The 27,647-nt window shown below is 45.8% G+C and overlaps 2 protein-coding genes across 6 annotated transcripts in view; one reads left to right on the forward strand and one right to left on the reverse strand.

The window, feature by feature from the left end:
* KATNAL2 (katanin catalytic subunit A1 like 2) overlaps window positions 1–5,480 on the forward strand; it is a 71,070-nt gene extending 65,590 nt beyond the window's left edge. For all 3 annotated transcript variants that reach the window (XM_077283205.1, XM_077283223.1, XM_077283214.1), the window contains 3 exons: window positions 1,124–1,286; window positions 1,858–1,960; window positions 5,152–5,480. In XM_077283205.1, the coding sequence (XP_077139320.1) occupies window positions 1,124–1,286; window positions 1,858–1,960; window positions 5,152–5,291 (406 nt within the window). In that variant the 3' untranslated portion in view covers window positions 5,292–5,480. The remainder of the gene's footprint in view (window positions 1–1,123; window positions 1,287–1,857; window positions 1,961–5,151) is intronic.
* On the reverse strand, window positions 4,900–27,647 carry HDHD2 (haloacid dehalogenase like hydrolase domain containing 2). 3 transcript variants are annotated; one of them, XM_077283243.1, is made up of 8 exons: window positions 27,439–27,468; window positions 26,651–26,812; window positions 20,657–20,758; window positions 20,243–20,451; window positions 16,281–16,365; window positions 7,991–8,207; window positions 6,996–7,059; window positions 4,900–6,721 (listed from the first exon to the last, which is right to left on the reverse strand). In XM_077283243.1, exons 3-8 carry the CDS (start codon window positions 20,755–20,757, stop codon window positions 6,618–6,620), a joined length of 780 nt encoding a protein of 259 aa, XP_077139358.1. In that variant the 5' UTR covers window position 20,758; window positions 26,651–26,812; window positions 27,439–27,468; the 3' UTR covers window positions 4,900–6,617. The 3 variants fall into 3 exon arrangements, with proteins under 3 accessions (XP_077139358.1, XP_077139368.1, XP_077139349.1); XM_077283253.1 differs by having other exon boundaries at window positions 26,637–26,812; XM_077283234.1 differs by lacking the exon at window positions 26,651–26,812 and having other exon boundaries at window positions 27,439–27,647.

The raw sequence follows: 27,647 nt of genomic DNA on the forward strand, positions 1-27,647 counted from the left end.
ACTAACACTGACCTACAAAGCCATCCATAACCTTTCTCCTCTGTATATTTCCACACTAATCTCTCAATATCTTCCCTCACGTAATCTCCGGTCCTCCCAAGTCCTCCTCCCCTCCTCCACACTTATTCGCTCCTCACCCAATCGCCTCCAAGACTTCTCCCGAATATCCCCCATCCTCTGGAATTCTGTGCCCCAATTCACTTCTTTTGGATCCTTTAAAAGAAACCTGAAAACCCATCTCTTCAAAGAAGCTTACAACCTGTAATGACCACACGGCCACCTCAACACCATCGGAGCTACTGCAACCCCCGACCTACTGTCTCCTTCCCCACCATCCTGTACAATGTAAGTCCGCAAGGGCAGGGTCCTCGCCCCTCTGTACCAGTCTGTTATTGTTAGTTTGTTTACTGTAAGGGATATTTGTATTTTGATGTAACCCCGTCTTATGTACAACACCATGGAATGGTGCTATATAATTAAATAAATAATAATAATAATAATAATCTATAAAAATGTCAAATTTCTTAAACGTAATAAATGCCATTTTTTCCTGTTTTCTCACTTCTCCAAAATGCAGTAAATGGCAATTAAAATGTTGTACGTAACCAATCATCGGTACCAATAATACGGATGCAGATCTCAGAAAATGGCAACACAAATCCAGTTTTTTTTACAAATTTCTGAATCCTTTTGAATCACGATGTATATTATTGGCGTCGCCCTAGTCTTACTGATCTGAAGAATCATATCACCATGCTATTTTCACTAAACAATAAACACCTTAAAACAACCCCACCCCCACCCCCAAAAAAATAAATAAATAAATTTAAAAAAAAATGTTGGAATTGCGTTTTTTTCTCTTTTCACAATTTCACCTTACCTGGACTTCTGTCCCATTCTTCAATAACATTGTATTATAGATGCCCTATTGGCACCAAAAGGAGCAGACTGCCCCAATATACACCGCCATACATTACCAGTGCCCAAGTAATAGAACAGCCATAATACCGCCATATAGATGAGGAGGAGGGAGGACTCTGCGGCTGAGCTCACTGCTTAGTGTACGTGGCCGCTCGGCACAATGTCCACATCCATGCCGGTATTAACAATGTCTTTATGTTAGGGAGCTGGATTACGCCATGTTAAGGAGGCTGGAGAAGAGGATTTTGGTGGATTTGCCCTGTAAAGAAGCTCGAGAGTCTATGATCCAGCAATGGCTGCCACCAGTGAACAATAGTGGAGGGGTGGAACTGAGAACTGAGCTGCAATACAGCATGCTGGGAGAGGTAAATGCAGAATAGGTTCGACTCCTTTTATATAAACGTTTTTTTTTAATTATTTATTTATCTTGTACTAATTTTAAGCTATATTTGCATATTCTTTCACATTCACACCCAAAACATAAAAATTCTGCTGGTCCCTACTTGGATGGAATCTGTATGTTATCCCCTGATGTCTAGCAGTCCCACCGTCAATGAAGTGGCGGTGATCTCCGGCAGTCCCATAGACAATGGAGTGGCGGTGATCTCCGGCAGTCCCATAGACATTGGAGTGGCGGTGATCTCCGGCAGTCCCATAGACAATGGAGTGGCGGTGGTCTCCGGCAGTCCCACCGTCAATGGAGTGGCGGTGATCTCCGCCAGTCCCATAGACAATGGAGAGGCGGTGATCTCTGGCAGTTCCATAGACAACAGCGCGTCAGCAGAAAAATTTACACCCCTATTAAATATGTGAAAACACAGCCTCAAAATTGACAATTTACAGTTACAGAAAAATGTGTGTGTCGTACGCCATGACTGATAGCGGACATTCGTGCAGTAAGTTGTTCCGTATTTTGCTCATCCGTTCTGTGTGCAGGAGACTGAAGGTTACTCCGGATCGGACATTAAGCTGGTGTGTAAAGAAGCCGCCATGCGGCCGGTGAGGAAAGTGTTCCATGCACTGGAAAATCACCAACCAGGTAATCATTTGGGGCTGGGAGCAGTTTTTTTTTTTGTAAAAAAGTAGAGCAGTAATCACACTGGTTTTGCCACAATTGCACCAAAAACTGCAACATGAACAGCAGCAAAACCTGATCCACCTGTAGTGTGCGGGGTACAGAGATCCCTGCTATCAGGCCACGTTCACACACTCAGGATTTGGTCAGTATTTTACATCAGTGTTTATAAGCCAAAATCAGGAGAGGGTGAAAAATACAGAAGTGGTGACATATTGATTTTGACTACAAATACTGATGTGAAATACTGACCAAATACTGACCGTGTGATCGTAGCCTTATATTCAGGCTTCAGACATTTCTCCCCATGGTGATGGGGTGGGTGGTCACCGGCAGGCATTGTATCAGTCAGCAGAGACTCTACCAGTCAGTGATCACCGGCAGACATTAACATTATCAGTTAGCAGACACTCTACTAGTCAGTGCACACCGGCACACATTATCAGTTAGCAGTCTACCAGTCAGTGATCACCAGCACACGGTATCAGTCAGCAGACACTCTACCAAGCAGTGATCACCGGCACACGGTATCAGTCAGCAGACACTCTACCAGTCAGTGATCACCGGCACACGGTATCAGTTAGCAGACACTCTACCAGTCAGTGCTCACCGGCACACATCAGTTGGCAGACACTCTACCAGTCAGTGCTCACCGGCACACAGTATCAGTTAGCAGACACCCTACCAGTCAGTGCTCACCGGCACACAGTATCAGTTAGCAGACACTCTACCAGTCAGTGATCACCGGCACACGGTATCAGTTAGCAGACACTCTACCAGTCAGTGCTCACCGGCGCACATTATCAGTCGGCAGAGACTCTACCAGTCAGTGATCACCGGCATACGGTATCAGTCAGCAGAGACTCTACCAGTCAGTGATCACCGGCACACGGTATCAGTTAGCAGACACTCTACCAGTCAGTGCTCACCGGCGCACATTATCAGTCGGCAGAGAGTCTACCAGTCAGTGATCACCGGCACACAGTATCAGTCAGCAGAGACTCTACCAGTCAGTGATCACCGGCACACGGTATCAGTTGGCAGACACTCTACCAGTCAGTGATCACCGGCACATGGTATCAGTTGGCAGACACTCTACCAGTCAGTGATCACCGGCACACGGTATCAGTCGACAGTCACTGTATCAGTCAGTGATCACCGACACACGGTATCAGTTAGCAGACACTCTACCAGGCAGTGATCACCGGCACACGGTATCAGTTAGCAGACACTCTACCAGTCAGTGCTCACCGGCACACATTATCAGTTGGCAGACACTCTACCAGTCAGTGCTCACCGGCACACATCAGTTGGCAGACACTCTACCAGTCAGTGCTCACCGGCACACAGTATCAGTTAGCTGACACCCTACCAGTCAGTGATCACCGGCACACGGTATCAGTCAGCAGAGACTCTACCAGTCAGTGATCACCGGCACACGGTATCAGTTAGCAGACACTCTACCAGTCAGTGCTCACCGGCACACAGTATCAGTTAGCAGACACTCTACCAGTCAGTGATCACCGGCACACGGTATCAGTCAGCAGAGACTCTACCAGTCAGTGATTACCGGCACACGGTATCAGTTAGCAGACACTCTACCAGTCAGTGCTCACCGGCGCACATTATCAGTCGGCAGAGACTCTACCAGTCAGTGATCACCGGCACACAGTATCAGTCAGCAGAGACTCTACCAGTCAGTGATCACCGGCACACGGTATCAGTTGGCAGACACTCTACCAGTCAGTGATCACCGGCACACGGTATCAGTCGACAGTCACTGTATCAGTCAGTGATCACCGACACACGGTATCAGTTAGCAGACACTCTACCAGTCAGTGATCACCGGCACACTGTATGTTAGCAAAGACTCTACCAGTCAGTGCTCACCGGCACACATTATCAGTTGGCAGACACTCTACCAGTCAGTGCTCACCGGCACACATCAGTTGGCAGACACTCTACCAGTCAGTGCTCACCGGCACACAGTATCAGTTAGCAGACAGTCTACCAGTCAGTGATCACCGGCACACGGTATCAGTTAGCAGACACTCTACCAGTCAGTGCTCACCGGCACACGGTATCAGTTAGCAGACACTCTACCAGTCAGTGCTCACCGGCGCACATTATCAGTCGACAGAGACTCTACCAGTCAGTGATCACCGGCATACGGTATCAGTCAGCAGAGACTCTACCAGTCAGTGATCACCGGCACACGGTATCAGTTAGCAGACACTCTACCAGTCAGTGCTCACCGGCGCACATTATCAGTCGGCAGAGACTCTACCAGTCAGTGATCACCGGCACACAGTATCAGTCAGCAGAGACTCTACCAGTCAGTGATCACCGGCACACGGTATCAGTTGGCAGACACTCTACCAGTCAGTGATCACCGGCACATGGTATCAGTTGGCAGACACTCTACCAGTCAGTGATCACCGGCACACGGTATCAGTCGACAGTCACTGTATCAGTCAGTGATCACCGACACACGGTATCAGTTAGCAGACAGTCTACCAGTCAGTGATCACCGGCACACGGTATCCGTTAGCAGACACTCTACCATGTAGTCAGTGATCACCGGCACACGGTATCAGTTGGCAGACACTCTACCGGGCAGTGATCACCGGCACACAGTATCATTAGCAGAGACTCTACCAGTGAGTGATCACCGGCACACGGTATCAGTTAGCAGACGCTCTACCAGTCAGTGATCACCGGCACACGGTATCAGTCGACAGTCACTGTATCAGTCAGTGGTCTGCAGTTGCCACTGAAATCGTCGTCTGTCACCGGAAGGCACTGTTTCAGTCGGCGGTCACCGGATCAGTCGGCGGTCACCGGCAGGCACTGCATCTGTCGGCAGTCACTGATTATATCTTAAAAAATTTGAGGCAGCAGAATATTTCCCTTCATAGCTTTATTTTCCATCCTTAAAAATACACCTCAACAATACATGGCAACGTTTCAGCCCATTGTGGCAAGATGAGCTTTTCTTCCATCCTTAAAAATAAAGTTTTCCACGCAGTGAAGCGTTCTGGTGCGATATAAAGTTTTTATTGCCTTAGTGGGAGGGCAAAACTAAAGGAGCACAGAAGTGTAATGGTGCTGAGCATTCCCCGGACAGACACTAAGCCTGACTTTACTTCCCCCAGGGAGCCAGGACCTGCCTTTTATTCACCTGGACACCGTGACCACATCCGATTTTCTTGAAGTTTTAGCACATACAAAGCCATCAGCCAAAAGTCTGGCCGAAAAATATAATGCCTGGCAAAGGGAGTTTGAGTCTGTGTGAGGGCGAGAAAGAGACACCGGCGGCTACCACCACCATCACCGCTGCACCCTGCAGGGAACAGACTGCCCTCCGCCCTGGACCCATGGACACCAGACACGAGGCGTCGTCTTATTCCGTTTATTTCACATTTTGCACTGTAAAAACTATTTAAAGAAAAAAAAAAAGATGAAATAAAGTGTTATTATTTGACTGATGCATCGGGGATGGATTTACAAGCAGTAATTGATCTGTCACCAGATTTGTTCCAACTGTGCAGATGCCAGGGTTTCGTGGTAGAGGCAGGCAATGTGGTGGAACAGGCACGTAATTCCTGATGGGAGCACCCAGGTCCCACTCCTTTCCTTCACACTGATTTTGTCGAGGTTTGTTCCCCCTAAAGTCTAATCGTCTCTGATCTCCCCGTCCACGGTCACCGGATTAGTGCAAGACGCTGTCAATCAATTCCACTGTGCAGGGGGAGCGTGCCCACAGCGAGAAGAGTGATGGCTTCTTCTCCTGCACAGGTGGGGACATCAGTCGCCCTGCTGTGGGCATGCTCCCTCTGCGCTGTGGGATTGATGGACTGCAGTCTCCCAGAAAACTCATGGTCACATACAGTGTTAGTCACCTGCTTGTAAGCGGGGGGGGGGGACGCTTTATGATCAAGGGAATGGTATGATGAGGGGATTATCTAGATTAGAGCGCCCCCTTTAGGCTGCAGCTACACGTCGCGTGCCCCAAAGATTGCTAGGTGTTGCTGCTATCACGGCAGCGCAATACAAGGAAATGGGGTCACGTTGCAAAGCTATGGTGATGAGCAAGACGCAAAAATCCCAGTTGGGTGCGACATTTAATTGTACTGCTCTGCAAAATAGCAGCGGCACCTAGTGATCTTCGGCGGCACCATGTGCAGCGGCCAGAGCCCCCGTATCTTCATCGGTTAGCTAATGAAATCCTGTGATTACAGCAGCATCAGCATCTTCCTCTGTCATATGGATGATATGTGTGACCGCCCTGTAGAGATGGCGACCGGGCTGCTCCTCCGCTGTACGGGTAACATGGCAGGCGATGATGACAACGGCCCTGGTAGAGAGCGGAGCGTTCTGCAGCACAAACAACAGAACTATGAAGGGAAAGACTTCACTAATGAATCCTACAGATATTTTTTGATGAACTAACGCCCTAAGGTGGAGAAGGCTATGTCCTCCATCAGATCGATTATTTTCGGGGGCGGCTTAGAGCGAGTTCCTAAAACGGCTTGTTCCTTTTTGCATTGAATCAACGTAGCGAAAACAAATCGTGATCGTGATGGTCCGCCATGTTCCTCTCCTGAATGGTAATCTCTCATCACAGCAGATTCTTCAATATGTGATCCACCGCCTGAGGGAAGTCGGCACAGGTCAGGTGAGGCGCTGGGGTGATTTTGGACTCATCGCCTATCCTGTACTTCCCTGTGAAGTATAAGAGACAGGAAATGTCAAACTACAACTCCCAGCATTGCTGCTGGATGTCACAAGAGGCCGGAGCTCGGTGGGTGGCTGCCAATGAGCTAAGTAACCCAGACACGTAAACAAAAAGCCCCCAATAGGTGTAGATTATATTCCGTCCTTTCTATAAGGCAGATTTGACTCCTGAGACTAAACAAGCAGAGCTGCAGTGTAAAGCAAGAGGGAGGATCCAAAGCCTCTGATGGAACGAGGGGCAGATACGATAACAGATACGTACCAGTCTTCACTAGTATCCCCAGCATGCCAGTGTCCTGTGCACCCCCAATATCATCCCTGCAGTCCTGTATGGAAAAGAAAAAAAAATCCAAATACATAAACCTGCATTTAACATCTGTGATATTTATCTAGGATCATAGTAAGTCCCGTCCCACCAGAGGCCGAGAAACATGGTCGGCCCTAAAGACCCCAATCATCCTCCCAGCATGAAAGAATCATGATCAGACTGGTCTTTAAAGGGTTATTCCCATCTCAAAGATCCTATTCCAATATGTAGCAGGTGTAATAATAATATTGGTAAATTGTATAGTTCTTCTGATTCTCTGTCACTTACCCCATATGCAGGGAAAGCATCAACAGTTACGACCACTCACATAATGACAATCAGTTGATCGTGTTAGTAACAACCATGGATATCTAAGCTACTACAATGCACATGAGGTAAGCAACAGAGAAAATCAGAAGAACTATACCACATTTCTAATTGGAGGTATTTGCTAATATTATTATTAATAATATTAAACCTGCTACATATTTGGATTAATGTTCCAAGTAGATGTGATTTCATGAAAAAAAAATATGCAAAAGAAATGCTTTTCTGATGTTAATTTCATATTCAATGCATTTCAGTACAAAGAAAAAATAATGCATCAAATAGACTCAATAATCAGAGATCTTTGGTGCAGACATCTGCAGGGAATGTGGATAAAAGTAAAAAAAGGAAAAAGCAGCATGTACACTATGTGTGAACACAGCCTTAACCTTGACTCCATCAAATACCTGCACATTCAGCTCAAGATGGTAATGAGCCGTTATTACCAGGACAGTCCACAAGAGGGCAGCGCTACATTTCAAATGTTATCAATATAACTGTAGAGAAATGTAGCAGAGCCGCCTGCGCTCACCGCCTGCCGCACCGCCTACAGACGAGGTGTGATGGATGGACAAATATGGATGAGATATGGGATACATAGAAATCTAGATAAATGCACTTACGTCCCCTATCATTACCGCCTCCTCCGGGCAGCAGTCTGTGCTCCTCAAGGCTTCAAGGAAGAAAGTCTTCTCTGGTTTTCCCACCACGATGGCCTTAGTGTCCGTTGCATATTCCAAAGCTGTTACAAATGGGCCAGGCCCCAGCGCTAAGCCGTCCTTCTTCTTGTAATACCTGGCCTTGTGTATGGCTATGATGGGGGCGCCGTCCAGCGCCAGTCTGGAGAAAGGAGGATGGAGAAGTGTAAGGGGACATTGCCGAGTACCTGACTTATCGGGGGGGGGGGCTCTACTGACATGATTTTTTACAGCTATACCCCCCTATTTGTGCAGCTAAAAGGGGTCCTTATCCTGACCCTCATGTATCAGAGCAGCTACAAACAGCTGATGCTCTGGAGGATACGGCATGTCCACCTTCCACAGATCGCTTTCTGATGAATGAGCAAACTGCTTTTGAAGATGTATGAACCATTTTAATATTAGGAAACCCTTCGAAAAATAATGCAGGACACTCCCTTTAAAGACGCCCTGTCACTTGCCATAAATATGATTATTTTTTTTTATCTGGTGTAAACGCCGCCGTTCTCCTGAATCCGATGATGTTTCTCTTTTGTTCCTGCGCCTCTCCGTTCCTGAGATGTGGCCCTTTCTTCGCTGAATGTATTTTTAGCCAAGTGGGCGTGGATCTCAGCCGCTTTCTGTAGATCTCAACCAGTCGGTTAAAAAGACTAAATGTATACACAGGGTAGAAGGGGCCATATCTCAGGAACGGAGAGGCGCAGGGATAAAAGAAAAACATCGCCGGATTCAGGAGAACGGCGGCAATTTGGACATAACCTTTTTGTTAGAAAGGTTCCCCTACAATAAGATTGAAAATGCTTCTTAAAAAGTAATTGGCTGAACGCTCATCGAGCAGAAGGCTGATCTTTCCTAATAACCCTGTACGTATGCACGCTCCATTCAGCTGAGCGTGCAGCATGGACCTGTCTAGGTTCTAGCGTATAGGATTAATCCCAGATTGAAGCAGAAGCCTGATAGGATAGCAGAGCCCTTCATTACAACAACCACATTTATGACCCTAACTCAGATCTCAGGATACATCAGTGATGAGCGCCCCCTCGCTCAGTGACCTGCAGCAATTCACCGCTGGGAGAGGATGGGAGTAGTAGTGCCACATATAGGATACATGGAAAGGGCAACTAATAATGGCTTCCTACTCATAGTGGCTTTACCCGAGTAGACAGCACGAGCCATTGACCTAACTGCTCAGCTGTGTATGACCCCGCCCACACCACTAATTCGCAGCTTCCGGTGTACACTATCAGCAAGCTGCCAATCAGTGCTGGGGGCGGGGTTACACAGATTAGCTGGACAGGTCTGCACGTGAGATCTAGTCCTGCAGTGATAATCTCCTGCTGATGAAACACTGATTGTATGGAAACTACAGCACACAGCCTGATAAGTGACACATCGCTGGAATTGGGGTCTCTGCCCCTACGCTCTCAGATTAACTAGAAAAAACAACCTGCTGACAGATTTTCATAACACGTATCAATGTGTGATGGCAGATCAGTAGAATGGAGGTCCCACGTCTTGTGTGGAACCAGTGGAGCATAGACAGGACACGTAGAATACAAGGGAAGTGGCGCATGGGTTATTACATGGGCAAATGGCAGTAAGACCATTGACCTGGGCAAGAGCGGGGTTCATTCTGCCCTTAGCATGCTTCTAATGAAAAGGCAAACTGTGAATGATGCAGCATATAAGTTATAGAAGGCGGCAATTCACCAGAGAACATGGCTTTATATCTCTGGGGTGATAAGATAAGAGAAGAGGGAGATTAGATAAAGCATGGGCCTGATGTCCCTGCACATCATGACCTCCCTCACGCTACAGTGCACCCGGGAGGGCAGCCAGTCTGGAAGTATTAGTGGTGATGACACACAACACTTTCAATTTTTTCATTTTTAGGTCAGAATTTTGAACAAAAAAATGTATTAAAAAAAAATAGTATAAAAAAACCTGTAAAAATGTAGCATAAAATAAATAAACATTTAAAATGAATAAAAAATAAAATTTTGGCAATGATGACGGAGGTCAATTTTACTTTTCCATTTTTGTTACAATTTTGTACAACAAAAAAAATACAATAAAACTTGGAAATAAAATGAAAAAAAAACCTGTATAAAGCAATGAAAATAAAATAGCAATAAAGTAAAGGAGAATAAAGCAAAGAAGTGGGTATATGTAGAGAACCACTGGTATCAGATACTGCGGAGCAGATAGTGGTAATGTTAAAAATTAATTTTAATTTTATTCTGTACTAATAAAAAACATAAACACATATAAAATCCCAGGGACCTATTACTGCAAATGGGTCAAAAATATATGTATATATATACCTGGAACAACATAATACAGTTAGGTCCATATATATTTGGACAGAGACATCATTTTTCTAATTTTGGTTATAGACATTACCACAATGAATTTTAAACAAAACAATTCAGATGCAGTTGAAGTTCAGACTTTCAGCTTTCATTTGAGGGTATCCACATTAAAATTGGATGAAGGGTTTAGGAGTTTCAGCTCCTTAACATGTGCCACCCTGTTTTTAAAGGGACCAAAAGTAATTGGACAGATTCAATAATTGTAAATAAAATGTTCATTTCTAGTACTTGGTTGAAAACCCTTTGTTGGCAATGACTGCCTGAAGTCTTGAACTCATGGACATCACCAGACGCTGTGTTTCCTCCTTTTTGATGCTCTGCCAGGCCTTCACTGCGGTGGTTTTCAGTTGCTGTTTGTTTGTGGGCCTTTCTGTCTGAAGTTTAGTCTTTAACAAGTGAAATGCATGCTCAATTGGGTTGAGATCAGGTGACTGACTTGGCCATTCAAGAATATTCCACTTCTTTGCTTTAATAAACTCCTGGGTTGCTTTGGCTTCATGTTTTGGGTCATTGTCCATCTGTAGTATGAAACGACGACCAATCAGTTTGGCGGCATTTGGCTGGATCTGAGCACACAGTATGGCTCTGAATACCTCAGAATTCATTCTGCTGCTTCTGTCCTGTGTCACATCATCAATAAACACCAGTGACCCAGTGCCACTGGCAGCCATGCATGCCCAAGCCATCACACTGCCTCCACCGTGTTTTACAGATGATGTGGTATGCTTTGGATCATGAGCTGTACCACGCCTTCGCCATACTTTTCTCTTTCCATCATTCTGGTAGAGGTTGATCTTGGTTTCATCTGTCCAAAGAATGTTCTTCCAGAACTGTGCTGGCTTTTTTAGATGATTTTTAGCAAAGTCCAGTCTAGCCTTTTTCTTCTTGATGCTTATGAGTGGCTTGCACCGTGCAGTGAACCCTCTGTATTTACTTTCATGCAGTCTTCTCTTTATGGTAGATTTGGATATTGATACGCCTACCTCCTGGAGAGTGTTGTTCACTTGGTTGGCTGTTGTGAAGGGGTTTCTCTTCACCATGGAGATTATTCTGCGATCATCCACCACTGTTGTCATCCGTGGGCGCCCAGGTCTTTTTGCATTGATGAGTTCACCAGTGCTTTCTTTCTTTCTCAGGATGTACCTAACTGTAGATTTTGCCACTCCTAATATTGTAGCAATTTCTCGGATGGGTTTTTTCTGTTTTCGCAGCTTAAGGATGGCTTGCTTCACCTACATGGAGAGCTCCTTTACCGCATGTTTACTTCACAGCAAAACCTTCCAAATGCAAGCACCCCACCTCAAATCAACTCCAGGCCTTTTATCTGCTTAATTGAGCATGACATAACGAAGGGATTGCCCACACCTGTCCATGAAATAACCTTGGAGTCAATTGTCCAATTACTTTTGGTTCCTTTAAAAACATGGTGGCACATAAGGACCTGAAACTCCTAAACCCTTCATCCAATTTTAATGCGGATACCCTCAAATGAAAGCTGAAAGTCTGAACTTCAACTGCATCTGAATTGTTTTGTTTAAAATTCATTGTGGTAATGTCTATAACCAAAATTAGAAAAATGTTGTCTCTGACCAAATATATATGGACTTAACTGTATGTGCCCGGTGCCCCCTATGGAAACCTGGTCCTGGTACAGCAGCGAGTAGTCACAGGAGAATATCAGAATTGGGTCAGAAAACAAACTATCGAGATACCGAGAAATATAGCAAGATGTGTGATAATCAGGAGACAGCATATTAATTGTACGTGGTAACGATCACGCAGAAGAATGCACAGACTAAAAAATATAGCGTCTCCTTGTCTGCTGGATACATGTAAGGGGGCCATTAGGAAACTGTGTCCATAATAAGATAGATGGCTCTCGATGTGTTTCCTCTTGCAAGATTCTTCAGGAGAGACTATAAGGCTGGTGCAGTCCTCCTAGCACCATGCTTTACATGTTATGCCACCGGTCATCCATTGAACCCCCTGCGCACGTTATATTGTATGGCGTCACCTTTTCTATTGTTGTTCTTTCTTACTTGAGTATATTACACTTCATATTGATGGTCTGTACCCCGGAGTCTCCTCTACTGCTCTCCACCATGTGCACCTGTGTGGTGACTACTTGTTTCTTATATAAGGGGATGGAGAAATATATCACTACATTAATAGATAGATAGATAGATAGATAGATAGATAGATAGATAGATAGATAGATAGATAGATAGATAGATATTGGATAGATGATAGATAATAGATAGATAGATGATAGATAGACATAGATGATAGATAATAGACAATAGATGAGAGATAATAGATAGATAATAGATTAATAGATAATAAATAGATGATAGATAGATATGAGATATGGGACGGGCAAAATAGTGGATAAACAACTTGTGGCCAGTAACAGGTGGGGACAATATGAAAATCACCTGAAACCAGATAAAAAGGGGAGAAGTTGACTCAGTCTTTGCATTGTGTGTCTGTGTGTGCCATACTAAGCATGGAGAACAGAAAGAGGAGAAGAGAACTGTCTGAGGACTTGAGAAGCCAAATTGTCGACGGATAGTTTGCGGTGACACCGATGCCCCCTGAGCCTGCAGCACAGCTTCAAATTCTTTGGAACTTGATTGGGGCTGCTTACCCACCATCCTGACTATTCTGCGTTGCAACCTTTCATCAATTTTTCTCTGCCGTCCAGGGAGATTAGTTACAGTGCCATGGTTTGTAAACTTTTTTGAGTACATTGCGAACCGTGAACAAAGGAACATCAGGATCTCTGGGGATGGACTTGTAATCTCGAGATTGTTGATACACTGACGAGCAAAAGGGTAACAATGTTTTGAACTTCTGACTTTCAGGCTTCATATCTCACCATCCACTACTGCTTTGAATGTGAGACTACCATCATTTTATAGACAATCAAGCTGTCCTGCAGGCTCAGGATGCATTGGTGTCAGCGCAAACTACCCATCGACATTTGAATGAATGAAACGCTATGGTGGGAGACCCAGGAGGACCCCACTACTGACAGAGAGACATAAAAAAAGCCAGACTGCAGTTTGTGACTTTGTACATGAGTAAGCCAAAATCCTTCTGGGATAGTGTTTAGTGGACAGATGAGACCAAGATGGAGCTTTTTGGTAAAGCACATCATTCTACTGTTTACTGAAAACGGAATGAAACCTACATTGGAAAATTACCAAAGGATTTTGGGTCACATTGTAATGTCAGGTGTCAGAAAGCTGCTTTGGCGTCTTAGGACAAAGACCCCAACATAGTTCAAGAAGCCTCCAGAAATGGATGGAAACAAAGCGCTAGAGAGTCCTGAAGAGTCCAGATCTAAATCCCATTGATCACCTATTGAGAGATCTTAAAACTGCTGTTTGGAGAAGGCGCCTTCACATATAAGAGATCTGAAGAAGTCTGCAAAAGAAGAGTGGTCCAAAAGTCCAGTTAGGAGGTGTAAGAAACTTGTGGAAGGTTATAGGAAGCAATTGATTGCAGTTATTTACTCCAAAGGGTGTGCAGCCAAATACTAAGTTGAGGGTGCCAACAATTTTGTCGAGACCATTTTTGGGACTTTGTGTAAAATTATGTCTAATTTGCCTTCTTTTCTCTGTTTTTTTGTGTTGTTCCAATATACAGAAGGGAAATAAACATATGTATAACAAAACAGGTGTAAGTGCAATAATTTTCTGACAGAAATAATCCAATTTCTGGAACAATTTCAAGGGTACCAATACTTTCAGCTATGACTGTACATTGATAGATACAGTATGTAGATAGATATCTGACATATAGATATTACAAAAATACAGATAGTCAGGCCATGTGCACACGTTCAGTATTTTTCGCGTTTTTTTCGCATTTTTTCGCTATAAAAACGCAAAAAAAAACGCTTACATATGCCTCCCATTATTTTCAGTGTATTCCGCATTTCTTGTGCAAATATTGCATTTTTTTCAGCAAAAAAATCAAATCGCAGAAAAAAAAGCAACATGTTCATTAAATTTGCGGAATTGCGGGGGTTCCGCACAACTAGGAATGCATTGATCTGCTTACTTTCTTAATGTGGCTATGCCCACCATGCGGGAAGTAAGCGGATCATGTGCGGTTGGTACCCAGGATGGAGGAGAGGAGACTCTCCTCCATGGACTGGGCACCATATAATTGGTAAAAAAAAAAGAATTAAAATAAAAAATAGTCATATACTCACCTTCGATGGCCCCCGGAGTCTTCCCGCCTCTCAGCGGTGCATGCTGCCGCTTCCGTTCCTATAGATGGTGTGTGTGAAGGACCTGCGATGACGTCGCGGTCACATGACAGTGATGACATCGCGGTCACGTGACCGCGATGTCATCGAAGGTCCTGCACACACCATCTATAGGAACGGACGCCGCTGAGGAGATCGGCTGTCTGCAGGTGAGCATAACCATTTTTTTATTATTTTTAACATGATATCTTTTTACTATTGATGCTGCATAGGCTGCATCTATAGTAAAAACTTGGTCACACTTGTCAAACACTATGTTTGACAAGTGTGACCAACCTGCCAATCAGTTTTCCAAGCGATGCTACAGATCGCTTGGAAAACTTTAGCATTCTGTAAGCTAATTACGCTTGCAAAATGCTAAAAAAAAACCTGCGAAAAAAACGGGGAAAAAAACGCAAAAAAAAAATGTGGATTTCTTGCAGAAAATTTCCGGTTTTCTTCAGGAAATTTCTGCAAGAAATCCTGACGTGTGCACATACCCTAACAGACAGACGGATTGACTGATGGATAAGTAGATACATTGATAGAAAGACATATAGATAGAGCTGATGAGTAGATATTAAATAGACAGACCACAGATGAATAGATACATATGATGGCTGCAATAGATAGATAGATCATAGATAGATAGAGAATAGACAGATAATAGATAGATAATAGATAGATGATAGATAATAGATATATAAGAGATGAGAGATACTAGATAGATAGATAGATAGATAATAGATATATAGATGATTGATAGATAATAGATAGATGAGAGATACTAGATAGATAGATAGATAGATAGATAGATAATAGATATATAGATGATGGATAGATAATAGATAGATATGAGATAGAGAATATATAGATGGATGATAGATAGATAATAGAAAGACTTATAGATAAGTAGATTCAGATGAATGAATAGGTGATAGATAAATAGATAGGAACAGATACAGATAAATATAGATTCTATAAAATGGAATTTTCTTTCCAAAATAAGAATAACGTGTGACACAATAGTAAATTCTTACTCGCTTTGAATAATAAAAGATGCAAAAATTCTGTTTAATAGTTTAAAAACAAATTAAGAAGCTTCAGCCGTCAGAGCAGCACTTACATGAAGCAGCTAGAAGCATCTAATCAGCACTGAGAATAGTACGAGGCGCTGCGTCCGTCTCTACATTCCCGCTCTCGGTCATCGCCTTGGGCCCTGTTCACACTCTCTGATTTGCTCCACATTTAGTAGAACAGCCAGATGTCACGTATGGAGGCCACGCAGGACGCCGCTATTCCCGTCACCAGAACATTAAAGGGGTTGTCCAGCAGATAAACAATTGTTTTTAAAAGGCTCAGACGGGTTAATAACATCGGCTACAGTAAACCGTCTACAGCTGACGGATAATTGGGGCACGGGCCGCGCACGGCTTTGTGCGGGCTCCTTATTACAGTCCCCGCGCGGACGGAGCAGATTTTGGAGCGTTAACGAGTCCCTCCGGAGCGGGGAGGATTAATCCGTCTGTTAAGAAGTAACCAGCCAATTACACGAGCCATAAAACGCAATCAGGCCAGGACTCACCTGAAGGCCAGATTCATGCGCTGGTAGTTGAAGTGTTCTGGAGCTAATCCTATCAGCACCGCGTTGGGACTGTCGGTGGCGATTCCTGCGAGCGGAGAAGAGAGAGGTCACCGCCGGAAGACTCTGCCCTAATTGAATTGTACGCGGCGGCTATAATTTAGTCATGCTTCGATACAAAGCCCAAGGAGGAAATTCTCATCAATGCAAAACCTTTAATTCTCGCAGCGGTATTAAACTCCCTGTCCTCTGTGCCTCTATATCTGTACGGTGCATCGCCGGCTGCTGGAAGCGGGGAACTGCCTGTAACCCTTTCCTTTGTGCTCCCCATTTTTTTCCCATGAAACGTCATGTACTCTTCTTTTTTGCGAGAAAATCTGCAGTGATATTTTCTTGATTCCGATTTGGCTGCATTTTCTCCACTGTGCATCAAACAAGGTCAAAATATAATGGTGGAAGAGGGGGGAATGTGACTAACGGTGCGTTTACGCTGGCCGACCGGAGGCCGATAAACCACCGATCTACTACGCAACGTGATCAGCGGACATTTAATAGACCTGAATTTCCATGTGACAATTGTGCTGTGGCATAGAATATCATTGTTCTCGGCAGCACATAATGTTTAAACAGGAAGATGTGCTGCCGAAAATAATATTTTTTAATGGCCATCTCCATCGGCTCCTGGTGTATAATATCTGGCCTCTCACCCCCCCATGTTTAGTATCTGGTCTCTTACCCCCTGATGTTTAATATCTGGCCCCTTCCCCCCGATATATAACACAACATTCGACCCCTTGCACCCCTGTGTATAATATCCGGCACTTCCCACCCTGGGTCGTACCTCCAACCCCTCACGCCCTGTGTATAACTTGCAGCCCCCCCCCCCCTCCCCCCGGTATATAGCCTCTAACCCTTCACCCCCAGTGTATAACATCTGGCCTCTCCCATGTATAACGTCTGAACACTAGCCCCCAGTGTTTAGCATCCGCCACACCCCCGCTGTATAAAATTCTGGCCTCTAGCACCCCCGTGTATATCATCCAGTTATACCCCCTGTCACAGGTTCCTTCTCCGGTATCACACAATCAACAGAGCAAGAGAATAGTCAACAATTCCAAGACCTTTATTTAGGCAAAACACGAAAGGTCCATATATATGATCCATCACACTGAGGATAAAATATTCCAGAACACAAATGCATTTCAGTACCAGGATAAAAGTCCAACAATCCAGCACAGAGGATAACAGTCCATATTCCCTTCTTTCTCTCTGATATGCTCTTCACATCATGGTTTCACATCAGACTGATCTCTGTGTCTCACCTCCCTGATATTACAAGTCTCCTCCCTCATTCACAGGCCAGGAGGGGGAAGGTCTCAGGGGCTCATTGTTTCAACAAGCTAGGTCAACATGTCATTAGCATATTAGCAAACAACATTATTCACTGACCCTGTGGAGAGATAACAATACAGAACTGTGGGGAGAATATCAGATGGCAAATAACAACTCATCCTACAAGATACAGTAACACCATGATAAATCAGTAAAATAGAAATATACACAAAAATGAAACCCACATAGCATATCACACCATCACACCCCCGGTGTATAACCACCAACCTCTCGCCCCCCCCATGAATAACCTCTGACCCCCTCACCCCCAGTGTATAGCCTCCGGCCCCCCACCATGCCATCTGCCTTTACTAACATGTCACAGAATGACTGGTGGTAAAGAGATCAATCTTCCTCCTAAATCTTCTGCTTCGATCTGCAGGATTTAAGGTGAGCTCTTCAATTTGCTTGTTTTGTTGAGTTTCTGGTCCATCGAATACTATGGGAGACCAATTTGCCTTTTTTTTTTTCTCATACATACCCCTAAACTGATTCACAAACATGGTGAATCATTTCACAAATATGTCCCAATGGTCACTGACTCAGAGAAACATTCCCCTTCAACCAAGCGCGTTAACTTTACTTCTAAATTAATACGGTTAAGTATCAGACACGTAATAAGATGTCACAGTATAGTTTGAAGACCAGCAAAAGTAAGACGAGGACAGAGCTGCTTCTAAAGGGTTATACTGCTGGAGCAGGACATAGCTGGTTCAAAAGGGTAAATCTGCTAAAAGGACACATCTGCTTGAAAAGGATAAATCTGAGTCGCTTATAAACCGTTAATCTGAGTCTCTTACTACAAGCTGTGCAAAGCCAGCAGTAGCCAAACGGTACAGTTAAGAGAATGTAGAATTTACCTGTTCTTCTGCTATAATATACAGGGATCCACATACACGACTAATTATATTCAGCCTGTAGTAACAGACACTCCTGTGTTATGCTGCACTCTCCTAGTTTTCCCCAACACAGTGGTTTCTCTCAGATAAAATGCAGGAACTCTCACACAGCTGTCAAATAGAGAGACTACAAATGGCTCCAGCTTCAGCCTCCTTCTCTTAAAGGGCCAGAGCTTTTATCAGTAAATTAATGAGGAAATGTTTTAAATTTCCAGTTTATAAGTATCTGATAATGGTCTTACATTTGGTACTCTTCAAGTCTGCTCTATAAATTTTCTTGGTTGGAGGGACATATAATCTAGATGGTAGCCATCCTTGATGGTGCTTTTTGCCCGACAACTTGCTATTTTCTTCTGGACTTGGGAGAAGGAATATAGATGTTCCCCCACCTGAACTCTGGTGCCTTTGCTGACTTTGCTTTGTCTACAGCCTTATGTAGAGTTAAAATGGATCCCGAAATTTCTTCCTGAAAGGTTTTACTTTGAAGATGAACATTTAACTGGTTCAGACAAACATAAGGACTCACTGAAGACTATAGATGCCTCCCAATTTTTCTCCAGGTCTATTTCATCTCTTTTATCCATAGAATCCTTTAAAGATCCCTTATTTTCAATGGGAAGAGCTCATGGTTTGGGAGATTTTAGCTACAGGATCTTCAATATTAGGGGCCCTTTCCTAACAAACGGGTGTTTACATTTGGCAAAATGAGGGACATAAGGTTTCTTCCATTCTAGATCTCCTAGGCTGTAGGCCCTCAAACATCCCGTCCTGGACCATCCAAGGTGCTTTTTTCTCTTCTACTTGAATGGTGGCTTTTAGTAAAGGAACGCATCTTTTGCCGGGTACAAAGGTCTTCTAGAAGCTTTTTTTTCTAAGAATGACACCAATACTACTCATAACACTATGCCGCTAAGAATTAAGACAGATGTGTGCGAGGAATTCCCGGGAAAAGTCCTCATAAATTCCTCTATGAAATTTTGAACTTCAGCCTTAATGATCTACTTAATATTGTGAAGAAGCCAGTGGAGAGAGAAGGACAGTCAGACGGTCTAATAGGAATCCTCTGTAGATACCAAGGACGGCTTCCTCCTATAAACCTTCACCACCACAGGCCCACTAGTGGTACGGTCAATCATCAAAATGATGATGGACAACTATTGTAGAACGTCTCTTCCATCCAAACACCAAGGCACACAAGATGGGCTACTGTATCAGCGTGCGCAGTATCAGAAGAAGCTCCACCAAGAGCCCACAAACCTAGCCTCAATGCACAATGGTTGACACTAGCACGTCGCACACTGAGCAGAGGAGGAGAACATACATCGCAACCTGTGAGACCCCCGTATGGCAGAAGGAGTCCACGACAGACCAGTACCAAGAAAGTAAGGGTGGCCCCAAGGAGATCAGCCACAGGAGAAAAAATATGAAAACATCATTTCTACAATTAGGTTTCAGTAAAAAATTTGCACCGTTTTGGCTTTTCCCTGCTCTGCACATTTAACCTTGGTCATAAATCAGCTGAGGAGCTCAGAAAAAGACAGATAACAGAGATACAAGCTCCCTGTAAGACGATCATGGTGGCCTTACTGATGGATTCTCCAGCTTGCGCCAAGTCATGACACAATGCTCCAGGGAGACGTTTGGGAACAGTTTACAGGATTTAACGTCCATTACCTTCAAAATCGGGCAGTGCGCTATCGTCCACTAGCAGCATGGGACGGACATCTTTCTGCTCCAGCAGGTTCCTCGCTGCCGTCAGAGATGTGAAGATCTCGTCCTCGCTTATATCAAAGTGCAGCCTGCGCAGTCGCTCCAGCAGCGTCCTCTTACACTCTTTGGTCGTGTTAGTGACAAACCGTATGGTAACAGGAGCCGAGCGCAGTCTAGAACAAGGAACACAGAGACTCAGCCAGCAAGTGGGCAAAAAAAAGAAGAAAAAACATGGCTGTTCTATCCGCAAGAGCGCCATATCTGTCTACAGGTTGTGTCTGGTACTGCAGTGCAGCTCCAATTAAGTAAACTGGCCAAGTTATACTGCCACAGACAACCTGTGGACAGGCGAAGAAACCACTAGACAATGCCTCTTACCTCTTCAGAGCCTCCTGAGCCCCCGGTACAGCGGTGTCCTCGATATGGAGGGTGCCACTTAGATCCACCAGCACAGCCTTGAGGACACGTCGAGCCGCCATTCTACAAAGATTCAGCAGTCCCATGTAATCATATAGGCAATAATGCAGCCATACAGTGCAGTGCCCACATATAAGAGAGAGGCAAAACAGTGCGGTACAACAGTGCTGGCCACACGGTAGTGCCTGCGATAGTAAATACATGTAATAATGCCACCAAGACATAAAGGTATAATGTACTGCCCGGTCAGGATCGTTAGATAATACTGCCACACAGTGCACACCTCATAGCACCATAGCATGCAGGTAAAAAAACCGTAGCATTGTCTATACTGATATTCAGTGCTCCTAAAATACTGCCGGACTTGGAGAACAAACACATTGCCAGCCAAGGAGATTATAATGCCAGCTACAGCGCACCTATAATAGCCAGACACAAAGCTCATATATCAGGGCCAGCCGCACAGAGACCATAATATGGCCAGTCACAGAGCCCCTATGACAGTGCCAGCCACAGATCCCCACTGACAGTGCCAACCACCGAGCCCCCATGACAATGCCAGCCACAGAGCCCCTATGACAGTGCCAACCACAGAGTCCCTATGCCAATGCCAGCCACAGAGTCCTTATGACAATGCCAGCCACAGATCCCCCTGACAATGCCAGCCACAGATCCCCCTGACAATGCCAGCCACAGATCCCCCCTGACAATGCCAGCCACAGATCCCCCATGACAGTGCCAGCCACAGATCCCCCATGACAGTGCCAGCCACAGATCCCCCATGACAGTGCCAGCCACAGAGCCCCATGACAATGCCAGCCACAGAGCCCCTATGACAGTGCCAGCCACAGTGCCCCTATGACAGTGCCAACCACAGATCCCCTATGACAGTGCCAGCCACAGATCCCCTATGACAGTGCCAGCCACAGATCCCCTATGACAGTGCCAGCCACAGATCCCCTATGACAGTGCCAGCCACAGATCCCCTATGACAGTGCCAGCCACAGATCCCCTATGACAGTGCCAGCCACAGATCCCCTATGACAGTGCCAGCCACAGATCCCCTATGACAGTGCCAGCCACAGATCCCCTATGAAAGTGCCAGCCACAGATCCCCTATGACAGTGCCAGCCACAGATCCCCTATGACAGTGCCAGCCAGAGCCCCTATGACAGTGCCAACCACAGAGCCCCTATGACAGTGCCAGCCACAGAGTCCCTAAGACAGTGTCAGCCACAGAGCCCCTATGACAATGCCAGCCACAGATCCCCTATGACAGTGCCAGCCACAGATCCCCTATGACAGTGCCAGCCACAGATCCCCTATGACAGTGCCAGCCACAGATCCCCTATGACAGTGCCAGCCACAGATCCCCTATGACAGTGCCAGCCACAGATCCCCTATGACAGTGCCAGCCACAGATCCCCTATGACAGTGCCAACTACAGAGTCCCTATGACAGTACCAGCCACAGAGTCCCTAAGACAGTGTCAGCCACAGAGCCCCTATGACAATGCCAGCCACAGATGCCCTGACAGTGCCAGCCAGAGAGTCCCTAAGACAGTGTCAGCCACAGAGCCCCTATGACAATGCCAGCCACAGATGCCCTGACAGTGCCAGCCAGAGAGCCCCCATGACAATGCCAGCCACAGATCCCCCTGACAATGCCAGCCACAGATCCCCCCTGACAGTGCCAGCCACAGATCCCCCATGACAGTGCCAGCCACAGATCCCCTATGACAGTGCCAGCCACAGATCCCCCATGACAGTGCCAGCCACAGATCCCCTATGACAGTGCCAGCCACAGAGCCCCTATGACAGTGCCAGCCACAGATCCCCTATGACAGTGCCAGCCACAGATCCCCTATGACAGTGCCATCCACAGAGCCCCTATGACAGTGCCAGCCACAGATTCCCTATGACAGTGCCAGCCACAGATCCCCTATGACAGTGCCAGCCACAGAGCCCCTATGACAGTGCCAGCCACAGAGCCCCTATGACAGTGCCAGCCACAGATCCCCTATAACAGTGCCAGCCACAGAGCCCCTATGACAGTGCCAGCCACAGATCCCCTATGACAGTGCCAGCCACAGATCCCCTATGACAGTGCCAGCCACAGATCCCCTATGACAGTGCCAGCCACAGATCCCCTATGACAGTGCCAGCCACAGATCCCCTATGACAGTGCCAGCCACAGATCCCCTATAACAGTGCCAGCCACAGATCCCCTATAACAGTGCCAGCCAGAGCCCCTATGACAGTGCCAGCCACAGAGCCCCTATAACAGTGCCAGCCACAGAGCCCCTATGACAGTGCCAGCCACAGATCCCCTATAACAGTGCCAGCCAGAGCCCCTATGACAGTGCCAGCCACAGAGCCCCTATAACAGTGCCAGCCACAGATCCCCTATAACAGTGCCAGCCACAGATCCCCTATAACAGTGCCAGCCACAGAGCCCCTATAACAGTGCCAGCCACAGAGCCCCTATAACAGTGCCAGCCACAGATCCTCTATAACAGTGCCAGCCACAGATCCCCTATAACAGTATTATCAATAGTCGGCCATGGAGACAAGATAATGGACTCTCTCTGAGCTTCTGTCCTGTCTGACAAGGAGGAGGCAGGCTCTGAGGACACATCTCCACTAATCTGAGTCACTGCAGGTTCTTGTCTGGTTCTGATATGAAGTATCACCTGATCGCTCCATTGTTTCCTCATCTCTTGCTGGAACAGATTTTAGTTCCATTGTTTTCACAATTAGGAAACATTTCCCAGTAATTTGTGCTGTGAGATTCCTGTGATAATCTTATCAGCGCAGATTACAGAGCTGCAGTTATCAATCTGTGTCATATAAGCTATGAGCCATCAGCCGTCCTGTAATATTGCTCCTTATCACCAAGACATCGGCTGCAATGTCAAGGTGAAGGCTCATTCTTGTCCTTGAGAACATGTGATGCGGATGATGCGCTCACCGCCTCTGCAGCGACTCACGTCCTGATATCTCCTAGCCGTCGCTGCATTCATGGGCCAGATTATCGCACCGGCGTGCACAATGTTCCTGTGATATTACATGCAGCGTTAGCCTGCTGCATCCCATAATGCTACATTCATGGGCCAGATTATCGCACCGGCGTGCACATATGTTCCTGTGATATTACATGACGTATTAGCCTGCTGCATCCCAGAACGCTGCATTCATGGGCCAGATTATCGCACCGGCGTGCACAATGTTCCTGTGATATTACATGCAGTGTTAGCCTGCTGCATCCCATAACGCTGCATTCATGGGCCAGATTATCACACCGGCGTGCACAATGTTCCTGTGATATTACATGCAGCGTTAGCCTGCTGCATCCCATAACGCTGCATTCATGGGCCAGATTATCGCACCGGCGTGCACAATGTTGCTGTGATATTACATGCAGTGTTAGCCTGTTGCATCCCATAACGCTGCATTCATGGGCCAGATTATCGCACCGGAGTGCACAATGTTGCTGTGATATTACATGCAGTGTTAGCCTGTTGCATCCCATAACGCTGCATTCATGGGCCAGATTATCGCACCGGAGTGCACAATGTTCCTGTGATATTACATGCGGTGTTAGCCTGCTGCATCCCATAACGCTGCATTCATGGGCCAGATTATCGCACCGGCGTGCACAATGTTGCTGTGATATTACATGCAGTGTTAGCCTGTTGCATCCCATAACGCTGCATTCATGGGCCAGATTATCGCACCGGCGTGCACATATGTTCCTGTGATATTACATGAAGTATTAGCCTGCTGCATCCCAGAACGCTGCATTCATGGGCCAGATTATCGCACCGGCGTGCACAATGTTCCTGTGATATTACATGCAGTGTTAGCCTGCTGCATCCCATAACGCTGCATTCATGGGCCAGATTATCGCACCGGCGTGCACAATGTTCCTGTGATATTACATGCAGCGTTAGCCTGCTGCATCCCATAACGCTGCATTCATGGGCCAGATTATCGCACCGGCGTGCACAATGTTGCTGTGATATTACATGCAGTGTTAGCCTGTTGCATCCCATAACGCTGCATTCATGGGCCAGATTATCGCACCGGAGTGCACAATGTTGCTGTGATATTACATGCAGTGTTAGCCTGTTGCATCCCATAACGCTGCATTCATGGGCCAGATTATCGCACCGGAGTGCACAATGTTCCTGTGATATTACATGCGGTGTTAGCCTGCTGCATCCCATAACGCTGCATTCATGGGCCAGATTATCGCACCGGCGTGCACAATGTTGCTGTGATATTACATGCAGTGTTAGCCTGTTGCATCCCATAACGCTGCATTCATGGGCCAGATTATCGCACCGGAGTGCACAATGTTGCTGTGATATTACATGCAGTACTAGCCTGCTGCATCCCATGGTGCTGCATTCATGGGCCAGATTATCGCACCGGCGTGCACAATGTTGCTGTGATATTACATGCAGTGTTAGCCTGCTGCATCCCATAACGCTGCATTCATGGGCCAGATTATCGCACCGGAGTGCACAATGTTGCTGTGATATTACATGCAGTGTTAGCCTGCTGCATCCCATAACGCTGCATTCATGGGCCAGATTATCGCACCGGCGTGCACAATGTTCCTGTGATATTACATGCAGCGTTAGCCTGCTGCATCCCATAACGCTGCATTCATGGGCCAGATTATCGCACCGGCGTGCACAATGTTGCTGTGATATTACATGCAGTGTTAGCCTGTTGCATCCCATAACGCTGCATTCATGGGCCAGATTATCGCACCGGAGTGCACAATGTTGCTGTGATATTACATGCAGTGTTAGCCTGTTGCATCCCATAACGCTGCATTCATGGGCCAGATTATCGCACCGGAGTGCACAATGTTCCTGTGATATTACATGCGGTGTTAGCCTGCTGCATCCCATAACGCTGCATTCATGGGCCAGATTATCGCACCGGCGTGCACAATGTTGCTGTGATATTACATGCAGTGTTAGCCTGTTGCATCCCATAACGCTGCATTCATGGGCCAGATTATCGCACCAGAGTGCACAATGTTGCTGTGATATTACATGCAGTACTAGCCTGCTGCATCCCATAGCGCTGCATTCATGGGCCAGATTATCGCACCGGCGTGCACAATGTTGCTGTGATATTACATGCAGTGTTAGCCTGCTGCATCCCATAACGCTGCATTCATGGGCCAGATTATCGCACCGGAGTGCACAATGTTGCTGTGATATTACATGCAGTGTTAGCCTGTTGCATCCCATAACGCTGCATTCATGGGCCAGATTATCGCACCGGAGTGCACAATGTTGCTGTGATATTACATGCAGTGTTAGCCTGTCGCATCCCATAACGCTGCATTCATGGGCCAGATTATCGCACCGGCGTGCACAATGTTGCTGTGATATTACATGCAGTGTTAGCCTGCTGCATCCCATAACGTTTGCATTTTGAGATTTTGTTTTGCCATTATGGTGTAAATTTAATTACTGCGCCCTCTGTGTTGCCAAATGCAGCTCACATATCGCCTGCGGATGGGACGGTGAGCTTGGCAAGAGATGGCGGCACAATAAATCGAGGACTAAAGGTGGATTCGAAAACTGCAGTCACATTTTTGAAAAATCACAGCAAAGGCTGAGACGTGAGCGCAAGACGTTTTTTGTAGATTTTTGCTCTCACATCCCACCATAAAAACGATACCTTTTTTTGTAGAGATCCGATAAGCCAGTCATGAGGAATCCAGTGTTGAAGCCGTATGCAAATCAGGCACTGGGGGCGTGTCAATGCACTTGGAACAATCGGCCACGCCCCCCAGTGCACTTAAAGCCTGATTTGTCTAAGATTTCAACACTGGATTTCTCAGGACTGGAACATCAGATCTCCACAAAACACGTATTGTTTTTATCGGGGAACAAGCGCCTATACGAACATACCACTACTTCCTTACGTAAAAAGCTCTCACAGGTTCCCTTTAAAAATCGCTTAGGCTGCATTCATACAACCTAGCGTCATCAAAATAATGGATCCATAAAGTATAGAGCACATAGATGTCTTCTGCCTCTATTCCAGCTTTCTTTCACTCCCAGTGACCTTAATGGGCAAGGGTAATCTGCATAAAAGGGAAAATGGAGCAGAAAAGGGCATGCAGCGAGTTTTGTTTCCCTGTAGGGGGAGGGCAGTTGAGCCTGGATATCACGCTTTTTTTTTCCTACCATTTCCTTCTCTACAAAACTTCAAAAACACTAAGAAAAAAAGCTAAGAAATTAAAAAAAAAACACACACAAAAAAAATGCATAAAAAAACAAACAGTAAAAACACTTGAAACAGTGTGGCGACATGCTTGTGGTCTGTAACCATGGAGACGCATTGATCCAAATAGGAGCTGCATACACCATTGTTAAGTTTAATCAAACTTATTTGCAAAGTTTTTTTTTTTTTGTTTTTTTTTTTAATGCATTGAAGCAACTGGCTGCATGAATAGACAACCCCTTTAAGCTTCATTTACATGGTTTCCTATATTGCCTGCTATTATTAACCTTATTATTTACTTGTGGCACATGGAGCTAACATAAGGACAGAACTACAAGTCTCAGCACAGTTATATCATTATGGCATTCTACAGCTTTTATTTGTTACCTATTGTTAACCATTCATCTTATGCAAAGAGCAAATGCAGTGACCGGACTAATCACATACATGAGGCTAGTAATGGATGGAACCGGAGCTCTGCCTTACCTCCTAACCAGCAGCACCGCAGTCCTGTCACTGACAGACCATAGGTGACCACTATAAAGCCTGCACCAATGTATAGGTAACATACTATTTTCTACACACAGGCAAGTCCAAGGGCAGTCTAGTTTGAAGAGGACCCCGGGCCTTGCAAACAGGGTGCGTTCCACGCCTCAGTGCTGTTGACGTTCCTGAATACTGCAGGCAAATGCGGA

This window comes from Ranitomeya variabilis, chromosome 1 (genome assembly GCF_051348905.1).
Source record: "Ranitomeya variabilis isolate aRanVar5 chromosome 1, aRanVar5.hap1, whole genome shotgun sequence".
Classification (NCBI taxonomy): domain Eukaryota; kingdom Metazoa; phylum Chordata; class Amphibia; order Anura; family Dendrobatidae; genus Ranitomeya; species Ranitomeya variabilis.